Source organism: Haliaeetus albicilla, chromosome 10 (genome assembly GCF_947461875.1).
Source record: "Haliaeetus albicilla chromosome 10, bHalAlb1.1, whole genome shotgun sequence".
Lineage (NCBI taxonomy): Eukaryota > Metazoa > Chordata > Aves > Accipitriformes > Accipitridae > Haliaeetus > Haliaeetus albicilla.
In genome coordinates, this window is record NC_091492.1 from 21,955,746 (window position 1) to 21,970,864 (window position 15,119).

Consider the following 15,119-nt stretch of genomic DNA (forward strand, 5'->3'; position numbering starts at 1 on the left):
CGGGACCGCTACGGGATGCTCGGGGGCAGCCCCAGATCCCTGGAGATGCGTGTGGGGGATGCTGCCTCCAGGCCAGGGCTCCCTTTAGCCTCGCCAAGGGCTGTTTGACCCCCACTGCCTTCCTTACCTGGGGAAGGCGCATGCCTACGTGTGCTGCGGGCAAGCACCTTGATGCAGGCTGAAGTTTAACACCCTCTGGGGCGATTATACAGCAGCTCTGAAACATCTTAAGGCACTCGATTACCAGAGAGCCGTGGGAAATGTGCGGCCTGCCAGCAGACAAGCCCTTCTCAGTAGCTATCCCGAGGCCCCATCCCCAGCCTCCCAGGATCTGAGGGTGCTGGGCTGAGTCCCGACAGACCTCGCTGCACCTCATGGTGAAATGATGCTCAGCTGGGGCTCAGGGCTCAGCCTGAGCTGCCTATTCCCCCTCCTGCCAGAAAAGCAGCCCCGATCCCCCGCCGGTGATGCCCCAGCGGCACTGCTCTGCTCTGGCCAGCGCTGGTCAAGAGCCACCCATAAGGAAATGATTACGGCTCGGCGCTCCGGCAACCGGCTGGAATTTCTCCCTATAAACCCTGTCCCTCGGTGTGGAAAGAGGCCACTCAGCGGCGGGGAGCCCGGCAGGAGCCATGGGCAGAGCTCCGGGGCCAGCAGCAGCCCCAGCACATGCCGGCAATAACCCGGCAGTGGTTGGGGACAGGCAGCAGAGACGCCCCTGGCACCCTGAGCGGTCGGCAGGCTTGGGAAGCCACGGTTCGCCCATCCTGAAGGGTTGGCTGTTAAAATTAACCCACCGTGACTGGGTTTGGAAAGCCCTTTCCTGGGAATGACAGGAATGTCTTTATCCCGGCCAAAGCAGCATCGGTGCGGGGCTGTTCAGGGAACCCACGGCCAGAGCCCGGCTCCGCTGTAAACAGGCCAAGAGCCATAAAAACTCCACAAATTCCTCCAACCCCCTTTCCCCAGCATCAGGTGAGGGCCTGAAACACGTCAGGGATGCAACGGTGACACCCCCCCCCCAACTGCAGCAGCCCGGCACGTGCTGGCGGTGATGGTCCCTCAGTGCTGTGAGACGGGGCGAAGGCAGTGCTGATGGCTGCTCAGGGCCAGGAAAATGCCTGTCACCGCACTGTGGTTTCGTGACCATGGCCTGGAAGAATTTCGGCGGTGGTTTTTTTTCCTGCTGGGAAGAGGAGCAGCAGGAGAAGCCCTGCTCACTGGCAAGCCAACGTGGCAGGGCTGGGCCAGCCCAGGTCTCAGGGTCGAGCAAGATGCTCCATGCCAACCCCTGCTCTTGCCCTTTTTTTGGCCCCCCCTTGGGACTGGATCCATGATGGGGAGCCCAGCTACGAGGAATGGGCTGCTCTGCATCGCTCGTTTATTTTATCGTGGGGAGCTTAAGTTAGGAACAAAGAATTGAGTCCGGGGCTGGATGTGATGGGGGTCTCCGCTGCCCCCCGTGCCCCCCTGTGCCGGCTGGGAGTTAAGGCTGTGCTGCCATCCATGCCAAGAGCTGGGGGCTCGGGGGGGGTGTGTGGATGCGGGGAGGGGGCTGAGTGCCACGCACAAGAGTGTGAGTCCCTGGGTGAGATGCTGCAGGCAACCTCCAGCATAGCCTTGGAGCCAGAGGGTGGAAGTCGGGGTGGCGGGAGGCGGCCAGCGGCCCCGCGTGCTTGTTTTCCAGGGCGGGAGGCCAGGGGTTGCTCCCGTCTTCCCTTCCCCTCCGGTCTTGCTGGCAGGAGGCTGGGCGCTCAGCTGACAGTCACGGGGAAGGCATTAGCAAAGCAAAGGGGAGTTTCCTTGCCCTATTGCAAGAGAAGACAAGGTGCTTTCCCCTGGCCCTCTCCTCCTGCAACCCTTCCCCACGTCCCCACATCGCCCATGGGAGAAGCTGGCACAGCCTGGGGGTCCCCCACCATCCACAAGCACAGCGGGGAGAAAAACCAGCCCTGCGCCGAGCGCTCGCCCATCTCCCTCTGCCATTAAACCCACCAGATCTGCCGGCGGCCAGCAACCGGTGTCCCCGTCCCCTGGTCCCTGCCCCAGCAACCGTGCGCACCCGTGGCTGCCACGGGGATGCTCAGAGGACCACCCGCCGGTCCAGCTGCTCTGCCCGCCCGGCTCGCTGGTGTCGTGCTTCCAGGTGCTTGTTTTGGACCTTCTCAAAGTGTTGCAGCAGTTCCGTGTAGTCGATGTTGGAGGCTGATGCCCTCTTGAAGCTGGCGCTCGGTTTGGTGCTGTCCCTGCAGGGAGGGAGCAGAGAGTGAGGGCAGGAAGGGGCAGGAGATGGCTGTACCCAGGGCATCCATCACAGGCAGCACCAAGTGCTTGTCCTGAAGAAGCTGAGCCCAGCACATCCTAGTGATGCTGGTGCCCCATGAAACACCCCCAAAGACCCATTTCCCTCCCCCAGAGGCATGAGATGGAGCCCAAGAAGTCCTGGGACAAGAGAGAAGGGACAAGGGACATTTTCCTCAGCACCCTGGCCCCCGGAGGGGCGGTTTAATCCCTGCAGCATGGATACTCCCCCCCGTCCCAAGCCATTCCAGCCAAAAGCAGCAAGACTGGCCAGAAAGGATGCCAGCACCATGTGCCTTGGTTTCCCTGCCTGGTTTTACGAGCAAGCAAAAAATATCCATGTGCTATGGCACAGAGGAGGGCTGGTGGCGGTGGGGACAGCTCCAGCGGATGAGCACCCACAGGTGGAGCCCTGGGGAGCCCACAAATGGGGCTTTTAGTTTTCATCCCCCAGAGCTGTCCCCATGTAAGGTGGAGGGGACACACCAGCCATGGGATGTCCATCGGGTGACAGGGGGGAGCCCACAGAAGGATAGCAGGCGGCTCTCAAGGCCCCGGCGTCCCCCCAGGGAGGGGGCAGCTGGGGCTGGCCTGTTATGAAAGCCAGCTTCGGTGTTTGAAGGAATGTAGGTCAGAGTTAATCAGATGCTCAGGCCGTCTGACAGCTCCGGTTGCTTGAAAAAAACCCGCTGCCGGGGTTAGAAGGGGGGAAAAAAGGAGGGGAGAAGCACGTGCAGCCCCCGCCTCCACCCCCCCAATTAAAATCAGTGCCGGGTTGTGGATACGAGCTCAGCGCCGGAGGCCAGGAGGGATAAAAGCCAGCCCAGGGGAGCAGTTAAAAGCCAAGGAGTGGTGGCAGTGGGGGGTTAATTCAGAAACCTGCCCATCTTGGGAGCTCTTCTTTTTGTTCCCAGGGCTTTGCAGAGGCAGACCCAGCTTTATCATCAACGCCCGCCCCAGCTCATTAGCTGAGGGCTGGAGAGCAAATCCCACCACCGGTGTTTTAATGAGCGGTACCCCTGGGCTGGGAGCACGAGGATTTCGGCTGGTCCCCAGGGAGATGCTGCCCTTGGACATCACTGCTCATGGCTCCCCGAAGGCCAGGGGTAGGGATGCAGCAGCTAGCCCCAGGCGTGCACGGGTGTCAGGGTCCTTTTGGGTGCCGTGAAGGCTGTCTGGGCTGCAGGGGAGATGCTTTGGGAGCACCCCCCGGCTGCCGGAGTCTTTCTCCATAAACCTCCTTCCCAGCTCTGCTCGTTTCCATAGCGACCCCACAAGTGAAATTTTCCATCCCGGATGCCAAATGCCTGTGGATGAGGCACAGCCCTCCCAGGGTTACCAAATATAGACACAACCACCCCCCCCCAAGCCAACGCTCTCGGCCACGGGGCAAGGAGCAGCCGTGGCCGCAAAGGAGCTGGGGGATGAAAGGCAGAGCATGGGGCTGAGTCTGGGATCACGGGGATGCTCAGCCATGGCCCGGGGAGGATGATGTCGGGGTCCGTCCCCACAGCACTTACGCAGTCTGCATGAGCTCAGGGTTGGGCACGCACTGGAGGCGGTGGGAGAGGAGCTGGAAGGCACTGCTCTGGGGCAGCAGCATCAGCAGGCCATAGAGAGCCTTGATCAGGTAGGGGTTGTTCTTCACATCCAGCAGCTGCAGGCGAAGGTCTGGAAGAGGAGAGCAAGAGGATGGGGAGGCGAGTAAAATGCATTTCACCTCCAGCAGGTTCCTCCCAACCCCTCTGATGGTCCTGGGGAGGCTGGCACCAGCACCCACATGGCACCAGCAGCCTCTCCCCTTCCATTAACTCATCCTTCTTTGTGTCCCTCACAGGCCAGAAGCCCCTCTCCTTGCCACAGCCCCCAGCTGCCAGCTAGAGAAGGGGACAGCGGCTCCCCAGTCTCCCATCCCTGCTACTGCTCATCCCTGAGTCCATCCATGCTGTCTGCCTGAGGACACATGTGCAACATGAGATTGCTCCTCAGCTTCTGCAGAATTAGCAGAAATACCCACCCTGAGGTATTACATGTCAGGAAGGCTGGGTGACACCATCCTGGGGACCCTCTGGTGCGGAAGGGATCCTCTCTGCTCAGCCCTGATGGTGTTGGGCCTTGGCGTTGCTCAGCAGAGGGGAAACCACCCTCCTGCTCCATCCCTCATGGTGCTCGTGGCTGGAAGGGTCTTCTGGAGCCCTACAGACAACTGAGGTCCCTCCTGGGGCAGCCCAGGGGATGGGGAAAGAGGTCCCTGCCCCAGCATCTCACCTCCTGCTTGCCACTAGCACCTCTGGTGTCTCCCAGTGAAGGGAGCCATGGCCAGGGATGCTGCTCGATGGGGGACATGTCTGTCCCCTACCCCGAGACTCAGAGATTAAGGCGAGCCCAGTGGGGAACCCTCAAGGAATAATTTGGGGCTGTGGAAAACAACAACAGACACGTGGCTGCCTCACACGGTGGGAAAGTCATCCTCGGGATGAAGCACAGGGTTCCATGGGAGGCAGTGTGACTGAGGGACAGCCCACATCTCCATTGCCCAGCTGCTCTAACCCTCTTCCCCCCAGATATTCTCCAGCCCTGGACCTATATAGGTCCCCCCCCTCAAAGTCCTTTCCAGGACATTTCCCAACACCCTCAATGCCCAGCTCCACCTCCAGGGAGAAGGAGCCCAGGGGCAACCAAATGCCATCCCGAGAAATCCCCCACAGCCACAGGTCACCCTGCCACGTTCTGCCCCACCACCACCAGCCTGGCTCCCACTGCCATGTTCCCGAGCCCCTGGCCAGGCCCTGGCTGCGTTACCCAACTGGGGGGGACCCACACTGCTGGGGCTGGGAGGCCAGATCTGGATAGAGTAGCCACTCTGTTTTTTTAGGGCTTAATTCTCCATTTCCAGAAAAAAACACCTTTTTTCTTGCTAAGGGTCCCAGCAGCACCCACGATGCCACCCCGTGCATCCAAGGGCGGCATACATGGCTCCCCTCATCTGACACCCTACCCGCACCCTGCCCCCCCATCATTCCCCCATCCCTTTGTTTCGTGCCAACTTCGCTCGCTCCCTTAACCTATATCTGGGGGGCAAGCTGTCCCTGGTGCTGCCAGCGCACCCGTTCCCAGCGGGCAGCTCCAGTGCTGGGCAAACCTCCCGGCAAGAAGTCTCATAACTTCTGCTCTATTTATTCATGCGGCGGCTGCCGCTTGCAATGAAGGAGTGGGGAGGGGGACCAGCCTGGGGTGGGGGAGCACCGCACGTCGCCCCTTCCCCACGCAGGGTTTTCTCCTTACATGTGAATATGGGGCACTCGATGAGCTGCACCAGCTTGTCCACCTCGGTGAGGAAATCCACGGTGACCTCCAGATCCCCGCTGGATGTGGCCGTTAAGGATGTTACTTTGGAAAAGGGTGGCCCAGCAGCAGCAGACGGCTTGCCCGGGTGATGCCTGGAGTAGACCGTGGCTCTGCCAAACTATGCCTGCATCCCCAGCTCCTGCGGGAAGTGAGCAGGCAGGGCTGAAAGGTCTGCAGGGCGGCCAAGGGATGATGACAGGAAACAGGACAAGCAGGCAGGGATGGGGGAAAAGGCAGGCTGCCCAAAAAGCCAGCAGCTTGCCTAGCTAGAGAGCAGGCAGGAAGATGGTGCAAGGGAGGGTGCTTGCTTTTACCCCCCTGGCCCACGGGGATGGCATGGAAGCGATGCTGAGCACTCCCATCCCCCAGGAGAAATGCCGGCACGCACCAGGAAGGGAACCGGAGCGCGTTATTAAGCTTTCTCGTATGGAAAGCTACTCAGGGAGGCTCGGGGTTTGCCGGCACATGAAAGTAATCATTCTGCTGCAGGCAGATGGTGAGCTCACCGGGAACCACACTGTGCCAAGTGCTGCCCGCTCCTCATCAGGCCAGGAGGCCAAAGCCTTCATCTTCCTGGGAGGAAGAGGATGCTGAGGAGCCTCCCCTCCCGGGCAGGAGAAGGTCAGGGCTCAGCCAGCACATGCTTTCCTCTTTTTACACCACAAAAAATAAGGACGACACAAGGGGAAGGGAGCTGGCGCGCGCCCAGCACTGGCCACCCTGCCCTCCCATTGTGGGGACGCCGCCCCGGTAATGATGGGCTGTGGGCAGGAGGCTGGGCTGGCCCGCAGGGTGACCTTTGCGCTCACAGAGGGACCAGCCCGGGCATTGGCCTCGCAGAAAACCCTCAAAGGATACAATTTCTGGATGAGGTCGTATGCATGCTTGTAGTTCTGGGTAAGGAAGCAGAGGGACACGGTTGTCACTGGGTTATGACACCAGGACCGGTACAGGCAGCAGAAGAGGTTACGGCTTTCCTGGGGAAAGAGTGAGCCATTGGGGTCGGGTCACCTGCGGGACCAAGGACATGGCACAGAGAGCCCCCGGTCCCCGACAGCAACCCGTCAGGCTGGCAAGTGCCACCGAGACACGAAGGGACGTTTCTGGACCCACCAAGTCCGCCTGGCACTGGCATGAGCCCACCAGCCTTCGGAGATGGAGACCAGGTGGGCTTTGGGGTGGCAGCATGATGGGGTGGCCCTCAGGGATGCTGCATCCACTGCAGGACAAGGGGCTGGAGGACAGCTGCTGTCCCACCCAAGGGGATACCACTGCATTGCTGGCCTTCAGCATGAGGAGGAGAAGAAGCGTTCCTCCCTCTCCCCGCCTTGCTTGGATGTCGCTGGTACTGGTGGCAGCTGCTTGGCAAATCCCACGGGCACGTTCCAGGCGGGGACAGCTGAGGGACCGGGGGGCTCTGCTCTCGCTGTCCCCTGTCCCCTGTCCCGTGTCCGGGTGGAGGGTGGGAGATGGCAGCTGCTCAAAGGCTCGGGGAGTCAATTCCCATCCCGGGGCAGAAAAGCAAGAGTTGGGCATGTCCTCCAAGCCCCCCTCAACTCCTCAAGAGTGGAGGAACAAAGGGGCCGCCCTGGGCGCCCCAGCTCCAGCCCTGGGACCTGCCAGGTGGGGACCGAGCAGCAAGACATGTCCCCAGGTGGCTGTCAGGTCCTCCCCACCCCCATTATGTCCCCCAGCAGCTGAGCCTGCTCCTGCTGCCCATACCGGGGTCTTCAGGTCCTTGAGTTGGTTCCTCAGCTGGAAAAGCTCGGAGGATGTCAGCAGGATGGTGTTCAAGGTGTGCACCATGGTAGAGGCGAACTTGAGGTCCTCTTCCCGAAGCAGTATGTCTGCCATGGAGTGGAAGATGTTTTCTGCATTCAGAAGTAGACAAAGCTGCCTGCATATCACAGAGGAGAGAAACCGGAGCAGAAGGATGGTTAATGAGCGCAGCCGAGACCCTGACCTGAGCCTGCACGTCACCCCCTTCCTACAGAGAGGACCAGGGTGACAGATACGGGTGCACCAGAGGTTGGGTGAGTACGGTGACACCAGAAGGGAGATGCTGTGGGGCAATACCAGGCCCTGCATTTGGAGGGTGCAGCTATTCACACCAGGGCAAGGCCAAAAAAACCAGCTGAGCTAAGACACATCCCCAGTCGTGCTGATCTGGGACCTCACCAGCACTCACCACCTCAAGCCTTCCAGTGACTTTCCTCGAGAGGTTTCAGCCTTGCTTTCCACCCTGACAACTGCAGGGAGCGTGCAGCAGTGTGGTTACAGATAGCACGTGATGACTCGGTTAGACCAGTATCCCCCAGCACCAGTGAACTGGTAGGCCACCAGGACAAACCACTCCCTCCCAGCACTGTGCAAGTCAGGAGTCCTGGAGACAGAGGCTGCCTTTCCTCTACAACCCTCCTTTCCTCCAGTAACCTGCCCCGTTGCTCTTTGAACTCCTCCACACTCCAGCTCCCAGGAAATCCGGTGCCAAAGAGGATTGGAGCTCTGGCCGGTGAAGCTGGAAGATGCCTCTGCTCCACTGGACAACCCACCGGTAGCACTCTCCCCAAAACATGGCATAGCCAGCGCCACGGCCCATTCTGATATGCCTAGCTAGGCCCATCAGGTCACAGCAGGAATGTTCTGCTTAACAAACCTTCGGGCATTCTCAAGGTTTTCAACATTTTAGACCAGAGACCAAAAACCAGATTTTTTTCTTCTGTGTTTGTTTGGATTTGGGGATTTCCTGTTTTTCTCCGGGCTCCTGCCTTCTTGGGCGGTTTGTCTGAGGACACCTGAAACGCTGCCCAGCACCAGCTCAGCTCTACGGTGCCTGTATCAGGGAGACCTGGGGGAGCCCACCCAGCTTCTCCTGAAACTGGGATGCTCCCCGGGTCCCCATATCTCCGCCACGGGCTGATGGGGAACCTCAGCACTGGGGGAGATGCTGCCATCCCCCAGAGCTCCTCTGGTTTCCCCAACTCCTACCAAGCACCATTCCCCACCAGATAATCTCAGCTGGCAACCGAATCCCCCCCCTGGAGGCATCTCAGAAGGGTTTAGGAGGCAAAACAAGGAGGACCTGCTTTGGTGGCTGTGTGGGAGGCATTTGCTAGTTGCTCAGTTTGGCTGGGAGGTGGGAGGCACACCTAAACTCCCCCTCCGCCCCAGTCACGTTTTCACTTCCTGGGGTGAGGAAGAGGAAGGAGGTGAGTTTCCAGCCCCTGTCCCTGCAGGAAAGGACTGATGGAAGACTATATGGCTATAGGAAGATACCAAAGACCATACCCTAAAGCCTGGTGGTTAGGGACACAGGAGGCAGACGGGGAATGAAGAAACGGATTTTGCCTCCTCAACACATGGAGGAAGAAACCCCTCACCTTCCTCCTACCTCCTCATCCTGCCAAGCAACCCACCCCTCTTCGCCCAGCCCCAGCTCCTCTCCATCGGCAGTTCCCGCATCCCGCGTGGCCGCCGCCAGACAATGAGATGCTCTGTGCGGGCTTTTACGTAACCCAACCCAGCAATCACCCTGGACCCAGTTAAAATGGAATGGGCCGTGATAAATAAGCTCATTTATCCCAATTATTCTTACGTAACTGGCTGCATTCATGGGGATGAAAACGCTTCCCCGCTTGGACGCAGGCTGGCTGGAGGAGGGAAAGCGATGGGAAAGTGAAGCATCGAGGGAGGGAAGGGGAAGGCAGAGGTTTTTAGTCCAGCCTGATGGAGCCAAAAGCAAATCAATAGCTCAGCATTGCAGGCAGGATCCAGTCATCACCAGCTGTGGCAAAGGAAGCCCAGCCTGGGCAGGTCCAAGCCCAGCCCAGGAGTGAGCTGGCTCCATCCTACGCTTCTCCAGTAAGAGGGGATAACTGGATGCCCCATCCTTGCCAAGCTTCTTCCAGCAGCCGTGCTGGGCACTCAGGACTATGAAGCGGGATGATTTACTGTGCCCAAAGAGAGGACGGGTCCTCCAGGGACAAACACTGGGATAGTTTTACCCCCAATTGCAAAGTGCCTGGTATGCTGGTACAGCCAGAGACTAGCTCTTCTGCTCGTGGCTGGCGGGGAGCCGGTGTTTTACACCTTCCAGGCAGAAAGGCTAAGAAAAGAGCTCAAACAAGCTCAGCCAAATCAAAACCAGCACCGGCGAGCACTGAGGGCAATTCAGTGACCTCCGAAGCTGCCCTCGTCCACCCGTGGCAAGGATGCTGGTTGGGTCCCCCCCTCTGCTGCTCCTCAATGGAAAAGGAGGGCTCTTGCTTTCCATAAATAGGAGCTCTGACATTTGGCTGGCTAATGCCGCGCTCCCAGCGAGCAGGGGGCTGAACGCGAGCCGCTTTCTAATTTCAGGCCTGGTTTAGATTAGCGGGGAAGGGTTGGGTTTTTTCCCCCTCCTTTCAGTGGCACTGGAAAACTGGAAACCATTGGGGTGTTAAAGGAGCAGCCGTGCAGAGTCTGTGGCCCCCTCTTCGAAGTTGTGTCACCCCCCCGTGGATCCTGCCCCACCTGAGCACCATCCCCTCCAGCTGCCCCCAGGCTCTCTGGGAACCACCAGCAGAATGAGTTTGCCAGTGCTCAGCAGCCTCCCCTGATGCAACCAGAGACCCCCAAACTACACCCCCCCCCCCGAAGCCCCTTGGTCAGCACATCCCAAAAGTGGTCCCCAAAGGAGGGGACAACTGGCTGACCACGCAGCTGCTGGCCTCGGTGACAGCAGCCAGCAGCTGAGCCCAACCGACAGCGCTGGGCGGCTGCCGGTGGGATGGGAGGGGGTCCCCCAGAGCCGATCCCCTGGGAGGCTTCAATGGCACGAGGGGAACGCGAGGCTGGCTGGGAGGAGGCAGGGGATGGGGCTGTACAGGGGACAGGTGGCTTCAGACTAAGCAGGCAGCAGCCGAGATGCTGGAGGGACGGCTGTGGCAGGGGACGGGGCAGAGGGGACAGTGAGCGGGAGCCATACCCCTTATATGTACCCCAGACATACACACCCCATAAATATGTATCTCCCCCAGATATATACATCCTATAAATATGTGTGTATATATATATACACACACCCCTTAAATATATATATAGCTTACAAATATATACACCCCATAAATATAAATATATACACCCCAGCTGTAAGACTTCAAACCCCAGTTACTAACAGGGCTGGCTGTGGCTCACCCATCCATCCACCTGCCCACACTTTGATGCGACGATGGAAGGAACCAGCTAATCCCCCCTAAAGCATCACCCCAGGGAGACGCCTCTCCCCGGGACTCTCCCTGTATCTCCACGGGTGACACATGCATCCCCTTGCCCGTTCCCTTGCCCACAGGGACCCAGCAAGTCCCCAGGGAGCTCCCGGCGTGGCAGAGGAGGGGAAGAAGCATCCCCGGGGAGGCAGCAGCCGCAGAGCATCACCGCACCGTTAGGCAGCCGTTGGTGCAGGCACACCGCCGTGATAATGAAGTGCGGTATTTAGGCCATTAAAATTTAACTCCTTAAATTAATAGGGTTATTCAAGCCTTTCCAATGGAGCCAAGGAACGTGGCTGCGGGCAGATGGGAGGCAGCGCCTGCCTGCAGCGTGGCGATGGGGGACACCCCCTCCCTGCCCATTGCCTCAGATGGGGCTGAGCCGCAGCGGGGCTCCCAAGGGACCCAGTGGGTCACCTCCAGCCCCTGCCACGAGGACAGGACCCTGCCCTTCCCCTAGCCTAAAGGACCCCTTGGCGAGACAATGCTGGCCAAGGGAAGAGCTATGGAGGTCACCACGAGCTTTGCATCGCTGTGCCACCCCAGGGTCCCCTCGCATCCCCGAGCTGCACCCTGGCTGCACCCCATTAAGCACCACAGCCCCCCCGATTCAGCGGTCACCGAGTCGCCAGCACAGCGATGTCAATCGTGACGAATTCCCATCACGCTAACGATCGGTGGGGCGGGATGGGGTAGCCATGTATGGGGGCAAGCCGAAAGCCCCAGGGCAGGGAGCTGCTGCGGGGCCGTGTGCCGGAGCCCGGGGGACGTCAGAGCAATGGGGCAGCTTCAGAGCCACATCTCCAATTAAGGGCAAGCCCCGGCATCCCTCCCAGCCCTCTTGCTTTGACAGCTCGATGCCTGGAAACCCAGCTAATCTAAACATCATCGTTTCAGGGAGCTGTCGCAGCTCCCATCCCACCCGCTCACCCCTTTAACCGCTTCAGCCCCGTCCCCTGCCCCGAGCCACCACACAGGAATGGAGTGGTGGAGGGTTGGGGCAGCCTGATGCTTGCTTGAAGGGGGTGAGAGTTTGCTTTTCCATAAAATTAAAAAAGAAAAACAACACAGATGAAATCCAGTCCCGCTGCAGATGGAGACACCGTCCTCTCCACTGGGACCTGCAGGGAGCCATGGCAGGGAGAGCTGCTGGCCCCCCTCCTGTCGCCTGGCCATGCTCAGCACCGTCCTGCTGTGTTCAATTAAACAGGTGCTTCTTCATTAAGCACCAGTGATTTGCTTTATTAGCTCTGGGCATACACGGGGCCCCAGCAGGGAGAGGATTGTGTCTCGTTCCACTTCCAGCAACTGGGACAGAGCCTGAGTTGGGGAAGGAGCCAGCCGAGGTTGGGGGGAGTGATGGTCCGAGGGGCTCTGCCCTGCTTTTCAGCTTGCAGGGCCAGACCACCGCCTCTCGTGCGGCTGTGAGGAGGGCAGAGCCCCTCCGTCCTTCCTCCCCACCTCCTCTTCCTCCACTCCCTTCCTCTCTCCTCCCCAAGGCTTTCTGCCACCCTTCCTCCCTGTGCCAGGTTCCCCGTGAGATGCCCTGGCTCGATCCGACTGCCTGGGGGGACCTGCAGCCCCTGCGATGCCCAGCCCAGCCCTGTCCCCCTGAAATCCTCCTGCCAGGAAAAGCAGCATCCCCAGCCCAGCAGCAAGGATCTGTTAGGAATGTGCAGAGGAAGCACAGATAAAATTAGGACGGGAAAGGGAGAGGGAGAAGAAAGCGGGGAAGGCAGAAGGATGCCTTCCCCCTGTCTTTCCCCACCACAGCGGTGAAGAAAATCCCAGTCCTCCATTTTTCTCCTGCCCATTGCTGAATCCAGGCTCCGGAGCTGCTCCTCTGGGCAAGGGAAACCATGGCAACCCCGGCAGCTCCCGCTTTCAAAATTCATAGCGTTTAATGTAAGGGATTGTGAAGGGTTTGGGAAGGTTAGGAGCAGTGGGGCTCCTTCTGCACGAGGCAGGGCTGGGGAGGAGAGGAACCCTCTGCCTGCTCCATCTCCTCTCTCCCAGCCATCTGTTCCCATCTCAAAGCATGCCTTCGCCGGCAGGTTTCCTGAACGAGCTCAGGACCTTGTCAAGAGACAGAGAGGACCCAGTGGGGTCTGTCTCCTGGGGATGGGCTTGCAGGCACTGAGATGGAGCAAGATACATGGCAGAGCATCAGCATTTGCTGGGCGTGGGAAGCTGTAAAGTACAACCCGGCCAAAGAAAGCCCTGGAGAGCACGGACAAGTCCTTGGGAAGGTCAGCTCTGGAGCCAGGAGCCGTCATGACTCGCCCCAGGTAAGCAAAGAGCCTGCTTGAGCCAGGAAGACAACGTGAGCAAAACCAGGACTAATGCCTCCTTCTTCACGTGGCTTTTAGACTCTTCTTGATGTCCTGATGCTCAGGTCCTGCTCTTTGAGACATCAGGTCAGCCAGGAACAGGAGCATCGGATCAAAGGGAGCCCATCAGCAGGATGGGCGAGGGCATTTGGGGGAGACCTAGTTTAATGTGCAACAAAGCCTGAACTTTCTTTTTAACCTCACCAGCCCCAGTTTCTCGTGGTTGTTATCAGGTTCTCCCGGAAGACTCAGTGAAAGCCAGGGACCAGAGATGTGCAGATCTGGGGAGGAGACGTATGGATCTCGGGAAGCTGGAGATGTGATGCCTTCACTTGAAAAGGGAAAGGTGCAGAGTGTTTCACTGCAAACAAGAAAACCCTCCCACGAAGCGTCTGCTCGGCAGAAGCTGTCAGCATGACAACTGCTGAAGGAGCCGTGATGCCAGCTCAGCGCTGAGCTGGGGCCGTCTCAGCTGTAAGGCGCTCCCCAGGGATCCCCAGGAACGCCCAGAGCAACCCAGGGCAATCCCCGAGAGGAGCACAGTGCCTCCTTTCTTGCAGCACAAATGTACATTAGTATTTCAGACCAGCTTCAGCTGGCGAAACAGCATCTTGGTCCTGCAGAGCCTCAGCCCTCAGCTTCTGCTCCTCGTGATGCTCTCCTCGGACACTGGACCAATGGGAGGTCCCTGTCACAGCTGGCAGGATGGCTTCCCCACTGCCAACCTGCCTACCAAAGCTGTGAGTCACCTGGGCACGTCCACCTTGACTCATGATGAACCCAGCCTTGTTCCCACCTTGGACATTGGCTGCCTGGAGAACAGCACCCTTCAAAGAAGTCACCTTCAGTTTATAAAGCAGATATCCAGCACCTCTGGGCACTTACATCATCAGTGAAATACCCACAGCTCCATACCAAACAGGAGGGGGAAACAGGACTGTACCAAGGAGAAGGAAGAATTTCTTCAGAAGAAGTTTCTTCAAACTTCTTCTTCAGTGTCTTCCTCTGATCATCTTCAGCATAGAAGATGATCAACCGCTAATATCCTCTGGGCTGGGCGAGAAGCTACAAGGTAACTAAATTTGGAAACTCTATGGTCCACTCAGCCCAAGGCATTGCCCAACTCTTACACATAACACAGATGAATGTGATAACTCCTCCAAGGGGAAGCCCACATCCAGAACCAGATTCCAGCTGCCCAAGTTAGTGTCCCACAAGTTTCCTTGAGGAAAGCTTACGGTGACCGATGGATAAAGCTATCCTGCCCGCAAATGTGCAGTCACTGATGACCTGCAAAGCTTACAAGATGCTGCAGGAACATCTGAGCATCTACAGGAGGCTTACCAGGAAAACAGGCAGCTCTCCCCCTCTGAACCTTGCAGGAAAGCAAAAAATAATGCCCTGAGGCGTTTCTTCTCCAACTTTTAAACCTGCCGATGACTCAATGGCAAAATGGACAACAAATGCAAGTCTCACCCTGGGCTCCTGGGGCTTCAAGCCCCAGGCAGGAGGCACAGGCAGCAGCGTTACAGCATGTGCCTGGCAGGGCTGAAACTCTGGCTGTAAGAGCAGAAACCCTGGCTCCAGCCTACCTCCCCAGCTGAGGGGAATGACTCACGTTCAACCAAGCCCTCCAGAACCTGACCCCAGAGCGGGACTTACACTGGGCAGTGATGTTTTCAGGCAAGCATCCTCTCTTTTCAAGGGAAGGGTAGGGGCTGGCTGGGAAGCGGGGGGGAGATGCGTAAAGCAGCAGCAGGTCCTTCCTTTGAGACGTACGCTTCCCTTTCAGGCTGACAGCTGTGGCCTAATTTTCAAGAAAACTGACAAGCGCCTTATTTCTCCCCCTATAATTTCTCTCCACTGCAAATAAAATAGGTTAAAGGAGCGG

General features: G+C 58.6%; 1 protein-coding gene across 1 annotated transcript in view; it reads right to left on the reverse strand.

Moving 5' to 3' along the window:
- Nucleotides 1-1,364: 1,364 nt before the first annotated feature.
- The window catches only part of VAC14 (VAC14 component of PIKFYVE complex), a 65,670-nt gene continuing 51,915 nt past the window's right edge, over nt 1,365-15,119 (reverse strand). The window contains exons 15-19 of the mRNA XM_069793828.1: nt 7,372-7,546; nt 6,508-6,626; nt 5,587-5,666; nt 3,822-3,972; nt 1,365-2,246 (exon numbers count right to left, since the gene is read on the reverse strand). Coding sequence (XP_069649929.1) covers nt 2,084-2,246; nt 3,822-3,972; nt 5,587-5,666; nt 6,508-6,626; nt 7,372-7,546 — 688 coding nt within the window. The 3' untranslated portion in view covers nt 1,365-2,083. The remainder of the gene's footprint in view (nt 2,247-3,821; nt 3,973-5,586; nt 5,667-6,507; nt 6,627-7,371; nt 7,547-15,119) is intronic.